General features: G+C 59.9%; 6 protein-coding genes across 6 annotated transcripts; all 6 read left to right on the top strand.

Moving 5' to 3' along the window:
* Positions 1-402: 402 nt before the first annotated feature.
* On the top strand, positions 403-1,389 carry LOC126482261 (uncharacterized). The gene has a single exon (XM_050106243.1). It carries the CDS (start codon positions 403-405, stop codon positions 1,387-1,389), a length of 987 nt encoding a protein of 328 aa, XP_049962200.1.
* Positions 1,389-2,663, top strand: LOC126482260 (uncharacterized). The gene has a single exon (XM_050106242.1). The coding sequence runs from the start codon at positions 1,389-1,391 to the stop codon at positions 2,661-2,663; it is 1,275 nt and encodes a 424-aa protein (XP_049962199.1).
* A 32-nt stretch (positions 2,664-2,695) lies between these two features.
* On the top strand, positions 2,696-4,558 carry LOC126482259 (uncharacterized). The gene has a single exon (XM_050106240.1). It carries the CDS (start codon positions 2,696-2,698, stop codon positions 4,556-4,558), a length of 1,863 nt encoding a protein of 620 aa, XP_049962197.1.
* A 2,316-nt stretch (positions 4,559-6,874) lies between these two features.
* LOC126482258 (uncharacterized) lies at positions 6,875-7,861 on the top strand. Its single transcript, XM_050106239.1, has one exon. It carries the CDS (start codon positions 6,875-6,877, stop codon positions 7,859-7,861), a length of 987 nt encoding a protein of 328 aa, XP_049962196.1.
* Positions 7,861-9,135, top strand: LOC126482257 (uncharacterized). The gene has a single exon (XM_050106238.1). The coding sequence runs from the start codon at positions 7,861-7,863 to the stop codon at positions 9,133-9,135; it is 1,275 nt and encodes a 424-aa protein (XP_049962195.1).
* A 2,581-nt stretch (positions 9,136-11,716) lies between these two features.
* On the top strand, positions 11,717-13,579 carry LOC126482256 (uncharacterized). The gene has a single exon (XM_050106237.1). The coding sequence runs from the start codon at positions 11,717-11,719 to the stop codon at positions 13,577-13,579; it is 1,863 nt and encodes a 620-aa protein (XP_049962194.1).
* The last annotated feature ends 7 nt before the right edge of the window (positions 13,580-13,586 follow it).

Raw genomic sequence — 13,586 nt, 5'->3', positions numbered from 1 at the left:
GTTGTCAGCCCTGATGCAGTGGGGAGACGTACTGCAGCTTGCCCACGTGCAGTTGTCAGCCCTGATGCAGTGGGGAGACGAACTACAGCTTGCCCACGTGCAGTTGTCAGCCCTGATGCAGTGGGGAGACGTACTGCAGCTTGCCCACGTGCAGTTGTCAGTCCTGATGCAGTGGGGAGACGTACTGCAGCTTGCCCACGTGCAGTTGTCAGCCCTGATGCAGTGGGGAGACGTACTGCAGCTTGCCCACGTGCAGTTGTCAGCCCTGATGCAGTGGGGAGACGTACTGCAGCTTGCCCACGCGCAGTTGTCAGCCCTGACGCAGTGGGGAGACGTACTGCAGCTTGCCCAAATGCAGTTGTCAGCCCTGACGCAGTGGGAGACGTACTGCAGCTTGCCCACATGCAGTTGTCAGCCCTGACGCAGTGCGGAGACGTACTGCAGCTTGCCCACATGCAGTTGTCAGCCCTGATGCAGTGCGGAGACGTACTGCAGCTTGCCCACATGCAGTTGTCAGCCCTGACGCAGTGGGGAGACGTACTGCAGCTTGCCCACATGCAGTTGTCAGCCCTGACGCAGTGGGGAAACGTACTGCAGCTTGCCCACATTCAGTTGTCAGCCCTGTCGCAGTGGGGAGAAGTACTGCAGCTTGCCCACATGCAGTTGTCAGCCCTGACGCAGTGGGGAGACGTACTGCAGCTTGCCCACATGCAGTTGTCAGCCCTGATGCAGTGGGGAGACGTACTGCAGCTTGCCCACGTGCAGTTGTCGGCCCTGATGCAGTGGGGAGACGTACTGCAGCTTGCCCACGTGCAGTTGTCGGCCCTGATGCAGTGGGGAGACGTACTGCAGCTTGCCCACGTGCAGTTGTCAGCCCTGATGCAGTGGGGAGACGTACTGCAGCTTGCCCACGTGCAGTTGTCAGCCCCGATGCAGTGGGGAGACGTACTGCAGCTTGCCCACGTGCAGTTGTCAGCCCTGATGCAGTGGGGAGACGTACTGCAGCTTGCCCACGTGCAGTTGTCAGCCCCGATGCAGTGGGGAGACGTTCTGCAGCCTTCCCACATGCAGTTGTCAGCCCTGATGCACTGGGGAGACGTACTGCAGCTTGCCCACATGCAGTTGTCAGCCCTGATGCAGTGGGGAGACGTACTGCAGCTTGCCCACATGCAGTTGTCAGCCCTGATGCAGTGGGGAGACGTACTGCAGCTTGCCCACATGCAGTTGTCAGCCCTGATGCAGTGGGGAGACGTACTGCAGCTTGCCCACATGCAGTTGTCAGCCCTGATGCAGTGGGGAGACGTACTGCAGCTTGCCCAACAGCAGTTGTCAGCCCTGATGCAGTGGGAGACGTACTGCAGCTTGCCCACAAGCAGTTGTCAGCCCTGATGCAGTGGGGAGACGTACTGCAGCTTGCCCACGTGCAGTTGTCAGCCCTGATGCAGTGGGGAGACGTACTGCAGCTTGCCCACGTGCAGTTGTCAGCCCTGATGCAGTGGGGAGACGTACTGCAGCTTGCCCACGTGCAGTTGTCAGCCCTGATGCAGTGGGGAGACGTACTGCAGCTTGCCCACGTGCAGTTGTCAGCCCTGATGCAGTGGGGAGACGTACTGCAGCTTGCCCACGTGCAGTTGTCAGCCCTGATGCAGTGGGGAGACGTACTGCAGCTTGCCCACATGCAGTTGTCAGCCCTGACGCAGTGGGGAAACGTACTGCAGCTTGCCCACATTCAGTTGTCAGCCCTGACGCAGTGGGGAGACGTACTGCAGCTTGCCCACATGCAGTTGTCAGCCCTGACGCAGTGGGGAGACGTACTCGAGCTTGCCCACATGCAGTTGTCAGCCCTGATGCAGTGGGGAGACGTACTGCAGCTTGCCCACGTGCAGTTGTCGGCCCTGATGCAGTGGGGAGAAGTACTGCAGCTTGCCCACGTGCAGTTGTCGGCCCTGATGCAGTGGGGAGACGTACTGCAGCTTGCCTGCGTGCAGATGTCAGCCCTGATGCCGTGGGGAGACGTACTGCAGCTTGCCCACGTGCAGTTGTCAGCCCTGATGCAGTGGGGAGACGTACTGCAGCTTGCCCACGTGCAGTTGTCAGCCGTGATGCAGTGGGGAGACGTACTGCAGCTTGCCCACGTTCAGTTGTCAGCCCTGATGCAGTGGGGAGACGTACTGCAGCTTGCCCACATGCAGTTGTCAGCCCTGATGCAGTGGGGAGACGTACTGCAGCTTGCCCTTATGCAGTTGTCAGCCCGGATGCAGTGGGGAGACGTACTGCAGCCTGCCCACATGCAGTTGTCAGCCCTGATGCAGTGGGGAGACGTACTGCAGCTTGCCCACATGCAGTTGACCGCCCTGATGCAGTGGGGAGACGTACTGCAGCCTGCCCACATGCAGTTGTCAGCCCTGATGCAGTGGGGAGACGTACTGCAGCTTGCCCACATTCGGTTGTCAGCCCTGATGCAGTGGGGAGACGTACTGCAGCTTGCCCACATGCAGTTGTCAGCCCTGATGCAGTGGGGAGACGTACTGCAGCTTGCCCACATGCAGTTGTCAGCCCTGATGCAGTGGGGAGACGTACTGCAGCTTGCCCACATGCAGTTGTCAGCGCTGACGCAGTGGGGAGACGTACTGCAGCTTGCCCACATGCAGTGTCAGCCCTGACGCAGTAGGGAGGCGTACTGCAGCTTGCCCACATGCAGTTGTCAGCCCTGACGCAGTGGGGAGACGTACTGCAGCTTGCCCACATGCAGTTGTCAGCCCTGATGCAGTGGGGAGACGTACTGCAGCTTGCCCAACAGCAGTTGTCAGCCCTGATGCAGTGGGGAGACGTACTGCAGCTTTCCCACATGCAGTTGTCAGCCCTGATGCAGTGCGGAGACGTGCTGCAGCTTGCCCACGTGCAGTTGTCAGCCCTGATGCAGTGGGGAGACGTACTACAGCTTGCCCACGTGCAGTTGTCAGCCCTGATGCAGTGGGGAGACGTACTGCAGCTTCCCCACGTGCAGTTGTCAGCCCTGATGCAGTGGGGAGACGTACTGCAGCTTGCCCACGTGCAGTTGTCAGCCCTGATGCAGTGGGGAGACGTACTGCAGCTTGCCCACGTGCAGTTGTCAGCCCTGATGCAGTGGGGAGACGTACTGCAGCTTGCCCACGTGCAGTTGTCAGCCCTGATGCAGTGGGGAGACGTACTGCAACTTGCCCACGTGCAGTTGTCAGCCCTGATGCAGTGGGGAGACGTACTGCAGCTTGCCCACGTGCAGTTGTCAGGCCTGATGCAGTGGGGAGACGTACTGCAGCTTGCCCACGTGCAGTTGTCAGCCCTGATGCAGTGGGGAGGCGTACTGCAGCTTGCCCACGTGCAGTTGTCAGCCCTGATGCAGTGGGGAGACGTACTGCAGCTTGCCCTCGTGCAGTTGTCAGCCCTGATGCAAAGGGGAGACGTACTGCAGCTTGCCCACGTGCAGTTGTCAGGCCTGATGCAGTGGGGAGACGTACTGCAGCTTGCCCACGTGCAGTTGTCAGCCCTGATGCAGTGGGGAGACGTACTGCAGCTTGCTCACATGCAGTTGTCAGCCCTGATGCAGTGGGGAGACGTACTGCAGCTTGCCCACATGCAGTTGTCAGCCCTGATGCGGTGGGGAGACGTACTGCAGCTTGCCCACGTGCAGTTGTCAGCCCTGATGCAGTGGGGAGACGTACTGCAGCTTGCCCACATGCAGATGTCAGCCCTGATGCAGTGGGGAGACGCACTGCAGCTTGCCCACATGCAGTTGTCAGCCCTGATGCAGTGGGGAGACGTACTGCAGCTTGCCCACATGCAGTTGTCAGCCCTGATGCAGTGGGGAGACGTACTGCAGCTTTCCCACATGCAGTTGTCAGCCCTGATGCAGTGGGGAGACGTACTGCAGCTTGCCCACATGAAGTTGTCAGCCCTGATGCAGTGGGGAGACGTACTGCAGCTTGCCCACATGCAGTTGTCAGCCCTGATGCAGTGGGGAGACGTACTGCAGCTTGCCCACGTGCAGTTGTCAGCCCTGATGCAGTGGGGAGACGTACTGCAGCTTGCCCACGTGCAGTTGTCAGCCCTGATTCAGTGGGGAGACGTACTGCACCTTGCCCACATGCAGTTGTCAGCCCTGACGCAGTGGGGAGACGTACTGCAGCTTGCCCACATGCAGTTGTCAGCCCTGACGCAGTGCGGAGACGTACTGCAGCTTGCCCACATGCAGTTGTCAGCCCTGACGCAGTGGGGAGACGTACTGCAGCTTGCCCACATGCAGTTGTCAGCCCTGACGCAGTGGGGAAACGTACTGCAGCTTGCCCACATTCAGTTGTCAGCCCTGACGCAGTGGGGAGAAGTACTGCAGCTTGCCCACATGCAGTTGTCAGCCCTGACGCAGTGGGGAGACGTACTGCAGCTTGCCCACATGCAGTTGTCAGCCCTGATGCAGTGGGGAGACGTACTGCAGCTTGCCCACGTGCAGTTGTCGGCCCTGATGCAGTGGGGAGACGTACTGCAGCTTGCCCACGTGCAGTTGTCGGCCCTGATGCAGTGAGGAGACGTACTGCAGCTTGCCCACGTGCAGTTGTCAGCCCTGATGCAGTGGGGAGACGTACTGCAGCTTGCCCACGTGCAGTTGTCAGCCCTGATGCAGTGGGGAGACGTACTGCAGCTTGCCCACGTGCAGTTGTCAGCCCTGATGCAGTGGGGAGACGTACTGCAGCTTGCCCACGTGCAGTTGTCAGCCCCGATGCAGTGGGGAGACGTACTGCAGCTTGCCCACATGCAGTTGTCAGCCCTGATGCAGTGCAGAGACGTACTGCAGCTTGCCCACATGCAGTTGTCAGCCCTGATGCAGTGGGGAGACGTACTGCAGCTTGCCCACATGCAGTTGTCAGCCCTGATGCAGTGGGGAGACGTACTGCAGCTTGCCCACGTGCAGTTGTCAGCCCTGATGCAGTGGGGAGACGTACTGCAGCTTGCCCACGTGCAGTTGTCAGCCCTGATGCAGTGGGGAGACGTACTGGAGCTTGCCCACATGCAGTTGTCAGCCCTGATGCAGTGGGGAGACGTACTGCAGCTTGCCCACATGCAGTTGTCAGCGCTGACGCAGTGGGGAGACAAACTGCAGCTTGCCCACATGCAGTGTCAGCCCTGACGCAGTAGGGAGGCGTACTGCAGCTTGCCCACATGCAGTTGTCAGCCCTGACGCAGTGGGGAGACGTACTGCAGCTTGCCCACATGCAGTTGTCAGCCCTGATGCAGTGGGGAGAAGTACTGCAGCTTGCCCAACAGCAGTTGTCAGCCCTGATGCAGTGGGGAGACGTACTGCAGCTTGCCCACATGCAGTTGTCAGCCCTGATGCAGTGGGGAGACGTACTGCAGCTTGCCCACGTGCAGTTGTCAGCCCTGATGCAGTGGGGAGACGAACTACAGCTTGCACACGTGCAGTTGTCAGCCCTGATGCAGTGGGGAGACGTACTGCAGCTTGCCCACGTGCAGTTGTCAGTCCTGATGCAGTGGGGAGACGTACTGGAGCTTGCCCACGTGCAGTTGTCAGCCCTGATGCAGTGGGGAGACGTACTGCAGCTTGCCCACGTGCAGTTGTCAGCCCTGATGCAGTGGGGAGACGTACTGCAGCTTGCCCACGTGCAGTTGTCAGCCCTGATGCAGTGGGGAGACGTACTGCAGCTTGCCCACGTGCAGTTGTCAGCCCTGATGCAGTGGGGAGACGTACTGCAGCTTGCCCACATGCAGTTGTAAGCCCTGACGCAGTGGGGAAACGTACTGCAGCTTGCCCACATTCAGTTGTCAGCCCTGACGCAGTGGGGAGACGTACTGCAGCTTGCCCACATGCAGTTGTCAGCCCTGACGCAGTGGGGAGACGTACTGCAGCTTGCCCACATGCAGTTGACCGCCCTGATGCAGTGGGGAGACGTACTGCAGCTTGCCCACGTGCAGTTGTCAGCCCTGATGCAGTGGGGAGACGTACTGCAGCTTGCCCACATGCAGTTGTCAGCCCTGATGCAGTGGGGAGACGTACTGCAGCTTGCCCACATGCAGTTGTCAGCCCTGATGCAGTGGGGAGACGTACTGCAGCTTGCCCACATGAAGTTGTCAGCCCTGATGCAGTGGGGAGACGTACTGCAGCTTGCCCACATGCAGTTGTCAGCCCTGACGCAGTGGGGAAACGTACTGCAGTTTGCCCACATTCAGTTGTCAGCCCTGATGCAGTGGGGAGAAGTACTGCAGCTTGCCCACATGCAGTTGTCAGGCCTGATGCACTGGGGAGACGTACTGCAGCTTGCCCACATGCAGTTGTCAGCCCTGATGCAGTGGGGAGACGTGCTGCAGCTTGCCCACATGCAGTTGTCAGCCCTGATGCAGTGGGGAGACGTACTGCAGCTTGCCCAACAGCAGTTGTCAGCCCTGATGCAGTGGGAGACGTACTGCAGCTTGCCCACATGCAGTTGTCAGCCCTGATGCAGTGGGGAGACGTACTGCAGCTTGCCCACGTGCAGTTGTCAGCCCTGATGCAGTGGGGAGACGAACTACAGCTTGCCCACGTGCAGTTGTCAGCCCTGATGCAGTGGGGAGACGTACTGCAGCTTGCCCACGTGCAGTTGTCAGTCCTGATGCAGTGGGGAGACGTACTGCAGCTTGCCCACGTGCAGTTGTCAGCCCTGATGCAGTGGGGAGACGTACTGCAGCTTGCCCACGTGCAGTTGTCAGCCCTGATGCAGTGGGGAGACGTACTGCAGCTTGCCCACGCGCAGTTGTCAGCCCTGACGCAGTGGGGAGACGTACTGCAGCTTGCCCAAATGCAGTTGTCAGCCCTGACGCAGTGGGAGACGTACTGCAGCTTGCCCACATGCAGTTGTCAGCCCTGACGCAGTGCGGAGACGTACTGCAGCTTGCCCACATGCAGTTGTCAGCCCTGACGCAGTGCGGAGACGTACTGCAGCTTGCCCACATGCAGTTGTCAGCCCTGACGCAGTGGGGAGACGTACTGCAGCTTGCCCACATGCAGTTGTCAGCCCTGACGCAGTGGGGAAACGTACTGCAGCTTGCCCACATTCAGTTGTCAGCCCTGTCGCAGTGGGGAGAAGTACTGCAGCTTGCCCACATGCAGTTGTCAGCCCTGACGCAGTGGGGAGACGTACTGCAGCTTGCCCACATGCAGTTGTCAGCCCTGATGCAGTGGGGAGACGTACTGCAGCTTGCCCACGTGCAGTTGTCGGCCCTGATGCAGTGGGGAGACGTACTGCAGCTTGCCCACGTGCAGTTGTCGGCCCTGATGCAGTGGGGAGACGTACTGCAGCTTGCCCACGTGCAGTTGTCAGCCCTGATGCAGTGGGGAGACGTACTGCAGCTTGCCCACGTGCAGTTGTCAGCCCCGATGCAGTGGGGAGACGTACTGCAGCTTGCCCACGTGCAGTTGTCAGCCCTGATGCAGTGGGGAGACGTACTGCAGCTTGCCCACGTGCAGTTGTCAGCCCCGATGCAGTGGGGAGACGTTCTGCAGCCTTCCCACATGCAGTTGTCAGCCCTGATGCACTGGGGAGACGTACTGCAGCTTGCCCACATGCAGTTGTCAGCCCTGATGCAGTGGGGAGACGTACTGCAGCTTGCCCACATGCAGTTGTCAGCCCTGATGCAGTGGGGAGACGTACTGCAGCTTGCCCACATGCAGTTGTCAGCCCTGATGCAGTGGGGAGACGTACTGCAGCTTGCCCACATGCAGTTGTCAGCCCTGATGCAGTGGGGAGACGTACTGCAGCTTGCCCAACAGCAGTTGTCAGCCCTGATGCAGTGGGAGACGTACTGCAGCTTGCCCACAAGCAGTTGTCAGCCCTGATGCAGTGGGGAGACGTACTGCAGCTTGCCCACGTGCAGTTGTCAGCCCTGATGCAGTGGGGAGACGTACTGCAGCTTGCCCACGTGCAGTTGTCAGCCCTGATGCAGTGGGGAGACGTACTGCAGCTTGCCCACGTGCAGTTGTCAGCCCTGATGCAGTGGGGAGACGTACTGCAGCTTGCCCACGTGCAGTTGTCAGCCCTGATGCAGTGGGGAGACGTACTGCAGCTTGCCCACGTGCAGTTGTCAGCCCTGATGCAGTGGGGAGACGTACTGCAGCTTGCCCACATGCAGTTGTCAGCCCTGACGCAGTGGGGAAACGTACTGCAGCTTGCCCACATTCAGTTGTCAGCCCTGACGCAGTGGGGAGACGTACTGCAGCTTGCCCACATGCAGTTGTCAGCCCTGACGCAGTGGGGAGACGTACTCGAGCTTGCCCACATGCAGTTGTCAGCCCTGATGCAGTGGGGAGACGTACTGCAGCTTGCCCACGTGCAGTTGTCGGCCCTGATGCAGTGGGGAGAAGTACTGCAGCTTGCCCACGTGCAGTTGTCGGCCCTGATGCAGTGGGGAGACGTACTGCAGCTTGCCTGCGTGCAGATGTCAGCCCTGATGCCGTGGGGAGACGTACTGCAGCTTGCCCACGTGCAGTTGTCAGCCCTGATGCAGTGGGGAGACGTACTGCAGCTTGCCCACGTGCAGTTGTCAGCCGTGATGCAGTGGGGAGACGTACTGCAGCTTGCCCACGTTCAGTTGTCAGCCCTGATGCAGTGGGGAGACGTACTGCAGCTTGCCCACATGCAGTTGTCAGCCCTGATGCAGTGGGGAGACGTACTGCAGCTTGCCCTTATGCAGTTGTCAGCCCGGATGCAGTGGGGAGACGTACTGCAGCCTGCCCACATGCAGTTGTCAGCCCTGATGCAGTGGGGAGACGTACTGCAGCTTGCCCACATGCAGTTGACCGCCCTGATGCAGTGGGGAGACGTACTGCAGCCTGCCCACATGCAGTTGTCAGCCCTGATGCAGTGGGGAGACGTACTGCAGCTTGCCCACATTCGGTTGTCAGCCCTGATGCAGTGGGGAGACGTACTGCAGCTTGCCCACATGCAGTTGTCAGCCCTGATGCAGTGGGGAGACGTACTGCAGCTTGCCCACATGCAGTTGTCAGCCCTGATGCAGTGGGGAGACGTACTGCAGCTTGCCCACATGCAGTTGTCAGCGCTGACGCAGTGGGGAGACGTACTGCAGCTTGCCCACATGCAGTGTCAGCCCTGACGCAGTAGGGAGGCGTACTGCAGCTTGCCCACATGCAGTTGTCAGCCCTGACGCAGTGGGGAGACGTACTGCAGCTTGCCCACATGCAGTTGTCAGCCCTGATGCAGTGGGGAGACGTACTGCAGCTTGCCCAACAGCAGTTGTCAGCCCTGATGCAGTGGGGAGACGTACTGCAGCTTTCCCACATGCAGTTGTCAGCCCTGATGCAGTGCGGAGACGTGCTGCAGCTTGCCCACGTGCAGTTGTCAGCCCTGATGCAGTGGGGAGACGTACTACAGCTTGCCCACGTGCAGTTGTCAGCCCTGATGCAGTGGGGAGACGTACTGCAGCTTCCCCACGTGCAGTTGTCAGCCCTGATGCAGTGGGGAGACGTACTGCAGCTTGCCCACGTGCAGTTGTCAGCCCTGATGCAGTGGGGAGACGTACTGCAGCTTGCCCACGTGCAGTTGTCAGCCCTGATGCAGTGGGGAGACGTACTGCAGCTTGCCCACGTGCAGTTGTCAGCCCTGATGCAGTGGGGAGACGTACTGCAACTTGCCCACGTGCAGTTGTCAGCCCTGATGCAGTGGGGAGACGTACTGCAGCTTGCCCACGTGCAGTTGTCAGGCCTGATGCAGTGGGGAGACGTACTGCAGCTTGCCCACGTGCAGTTGTCAGCCCTGATGCAGTGGGGAGGCGTACTGCAGCTTGCCCACGTGCAGTTGTCAGCCCTGATGCAGTGGGGAGACGTACTGCAGCTTGCCCTCGTGCAGTTGTCAGCCCTGATGCAAAGGGGAGACGTACTGCAGCTTGCCCACGTGCAGTTGTCAGGCCTGATGCAGTGGGGAGACGTACTGCAGCTTGCCCACGTGCAGTTGTCAGCCCTGATGCAGTGGGGAGACGTACTGCAGCTTGCTCACATGCAGTTGTCAGCCCTGATGCAGTGGGGAGACGTACTGCAGCTTGCCCACATGCAGTTGTCAGCCCTGATGCGGTGGGGAGACGTACTGCAGCTTGCCCACGTGCAGTTGTCAGCCCTGATGCAGTGGGGAGACGTACTGCAGCTTGCCCACATGCAGATGTCAGCCCTGATGCAGTGGGGAGACGCACTGCAGCTTGCCCACATGCAGTTGTCAGCCCTGATGCAGTGGGGAGACGTACTGCAGCTTGCCCACGTGCAGTTGTCAGCCCTGATGCAGTGGGGAGACGTACTGCAGCATGCCCACGTGCAGTTGTCAGCCCTGATGCAGTGGGGAGACGTACTGCAGCTTGCCCACGTGCAGTTGTGAGCCCTGATGAAGTGGGGAGACGTACTGCAGCTTGCCCACGTGCAGTTGTCAGCCCTGATGCAGTGGGGAGACGTACTGCAGCTTGCCCACGTGCAGTTGTCAGCCCTGATGCAGTGGGGAGACGTACTGCAGCTTGCCCACGTGCAGTTGTCAGGCCTGATGCAGTGGGGAGACGTACTGCAGCTTGCCCACGTGCAGTTGTCAGCCCTGATGCAGTGGGGAGACGTACTGCAGCTTGCCCACATGCAGTTGTCAGCCCTGATGCAGTGGGGAGACGTACTGCAGCTTGCCAACATGCAGTTGTCAGCCCTGATGCAGTGGGGAGACGTACTGCAGCTTGCCCACATACAGTTGTCAGCCCTGATGCAGTGGGGAGACGTACTGCAGCTTGCCCACATGCAGCTGTCAGCACTGATGCAGTGGGGAGACGTACTGCAGCTTGCCCACATGCAGCTGTCAGCACTGATGCAGTGGGGAGACGTACTGCAGCTTGCCCACGTGCAGTTGTCAGCCCTGATGCAGTGGGGAGACGTACTGCAGCTTGCCCACGTGCAGTTGTCAGCCCTGATGCAGTGGGGAGACGTACTGCAGCTTGCCCACGTGCAGTTGTCAGCCCTGATGCAGTGGGGAGACGTACTGCAGCTTGCCCACGTGCAGTTGTCAGCCCTGATGCAGTGGGGAGACGTACTGCAGCTTGCCCACGTGCAGTTGTCAGCCGTGATGCAGTGGGGAGACGTACTGCAGCTTGCCCACGTTCAGTTGTCAGCCCTGATGCAGTGGGGAGACGTACTGCAGCTTGCCCACATGCAGTTGTCAGCCCTGATGCAGTGGGGAGACGTACTGCAGCTTGCCCTTATGCAGTTGTCAGCCCGGATGCAGTGGGGAGACGTACTGCAGCCTGCCCACATGCAGTTGTCAGCCCTGATGCAGTGGGGAGACGTACTGCAGCTTGCCCACATGCAGTTGACCGCCCTGATGCAGTGGGGAGACGTACTGCAGCCTGCCCACATGCAGTTGTCAGCCCTGATGCAGTGGGGAGACGTACTGCAGCTTGCCCACATTCGGTTGTCAGCCCTGATGCAGTGGGGAGACGTACTGCAGCTTGCCCACATGCAGTTGTCAGCCCTGATGCAGTGGGGAGACGTACTGCAGCTTGCCCACATGCAGTTGTCAGCCCTGATGCAGTGGGGAGACGTACTGCAGCTTGCCCACATGCAGTTGTCAGCGCTGACGCAGTGGGGAGACGTACTGCAGCTTGCCCACATGCAGTGTCAGCCCTGACGCAGTAGGGAGGCGTACTGCAGCTTGCCCACATGCAGTTGTCAGCCCTGACGCAGTGGGGAGACGTACTGCAGCTTGCCCACATGCAGTTGTCAGCCCTGATGCAGTGGGGAGACGTACTGCAGCTTGCCCAACAGCAGTTGTCAGCCCTGATGCAGTGGGGAGACGTACTGCAGCTTTCCCACATGCAGTTGTCAGCCCTGATGCAGTGCGGAGACGTGCTGCAGCTTGCCCACGTGCAGTTGTCAGCCCTGATGCAGTGGGGAGACGTACTACAGCTTGCCCACGTGCAGTTGTCAGCCCTGATGCAGTGGGGAGACGTACTGCAGCTTCCCCACGTGCAGTTGTCAGCCCTGATGCAGTGGGGAGACGTACTGCAGCTTGCCCACGTGCAGTTGTCAGCCCTGATGCAGTGGGGAGACGTACTGCAGCTTGCCCACGTGCAGTTGTCAGCCCTGATGCAGTGGGGAGACGTACTGCAGCTTGCCCACGTGCAGTTGTCAGCCCTGATGCAGTGGGGAGACGTACTGCAACTTGCCCACGTGCAGTTGTCAGCCCTGATGCAGTGGGGAGACGTACTGCAGCTTGCCCACGTGCAGTTGTCAGGCCTGATGCAGTGGGGAGACGTACTGCAGCTTGCCCACGTGCAGTTGTCAGCCCTGATGCAGTGGGGAGGCGTACTGCAGCTTGCCCACGTGCAGTTGTCAGCCCTGATGCAGTGGGGAGACGTACTGCAGCTTGCCCTCGTGCAGTTGTCAGCCCTGATGCAAAGGGGAGACGTACTGCAGCTTGCCCACGTGCAGTTGTCAGGCCTGATGCAGTGGGGAGACGTACTGCAGCTTGCCCACGTGCAGTTGTCAGCCCTGATGCAGTGGGGAGACGTACTGCAGCTTGCTCACATGCAGTTGTCAGCCCTGATGCAGTGGGGAGACGTACTGCAGCTTGCCCACATGCAGTTGTCAGCCCTGATGCGGTGGGGAGACGTACTGCAGCTTGCCCACGTGCAGTTGTCAGCCCTGATGCAGTGGGGAGACGTACTGCAGCTTGCCCACATGCAGATGTCAGCCCTGATGCAGTGGGGAGACGCACTGCAGCTTGCCCACATGCAGTTGTCAGCCCTGATGCAGTGGGGAGACGTACTGCAGCTTGCCCACATGCAGTTGTCAGCCCTGATGCAGTGGGGAGACGTACTGCAGCTTTCCCACATGCAGTTGTCAGCCCTGATGCAGTGGGGAGACGTACTGCAGCTTGCCCACATGAAGTTGTCAGCCCTGATGCAGTGGGGAGACGTACTGCAGCTTGCCCACATGCAGTTGTCAGCCCTGATGCAGTGGGGAGACGTACTGCAGCTTGCCCACGTGCAGTTGTCAGCCCTGATGCAGTGGGGAGACGTACTGCAGCTTGCCCACGTGCAGTTGTCAGCCCTGATTCAGTGGGGAGACGTACTGCACCTTGCCCACATGCAGTTGTCAGCCCTGACGCAGTGGGGAGACGTACTGCAGCTTGCCCACATGCAGTTGTCAGCCCTGACGCAGTGCGGAGACGTACTGCAGCTTGCCCACATGCAGTTGTCAGCCCTGACGCAGTGGGGAGACGTACTGCAGCTTGCCCACATGCAGTTGTCAGCCCTGACGCAGTGGGGAAACGTACTGCAGCTTGCCCACATTCAGTTGTCAGCCCTGACGCAGTGGGGAGAAGTACTGCAGCTTGCCCACATGCAGTTGTCAGCCCTGACGCAGTGGGGAGACGTACTGCAGCTTGCCCACATGCAGTTGTCAGCCCTGATGCAGTGGGGAGACGTACTGCAGCTTGCCCACGTGCAGTTGTCGGCCCTGATGCAGTGGGGAGACGTACTGCAGCTTGCCCACGTGCAGTTGTCGGCCCTGATGCAGTGAGGAGACG

This window comes from Schistocerca serialis, chromosome 5 (assembly GCF_023864345.2).
Source record: "Schistocerca serialis cubense isolate TAMUIC-IGC-003099 chromosome 5, iqSchSeri2.2, whole genome shotgun sequence".
NCBI classification, from domain to species: Eukaryota; Metazoa; Arthropoda; class Insecta; order Orthoptera; family Acrididae; genus Schistocerca; species Schistocerca serialis.
Note: the sequence above shows the minus strand (reverse complement) of the source record. Positions and strands in the feature narration are given on the sequence as shown.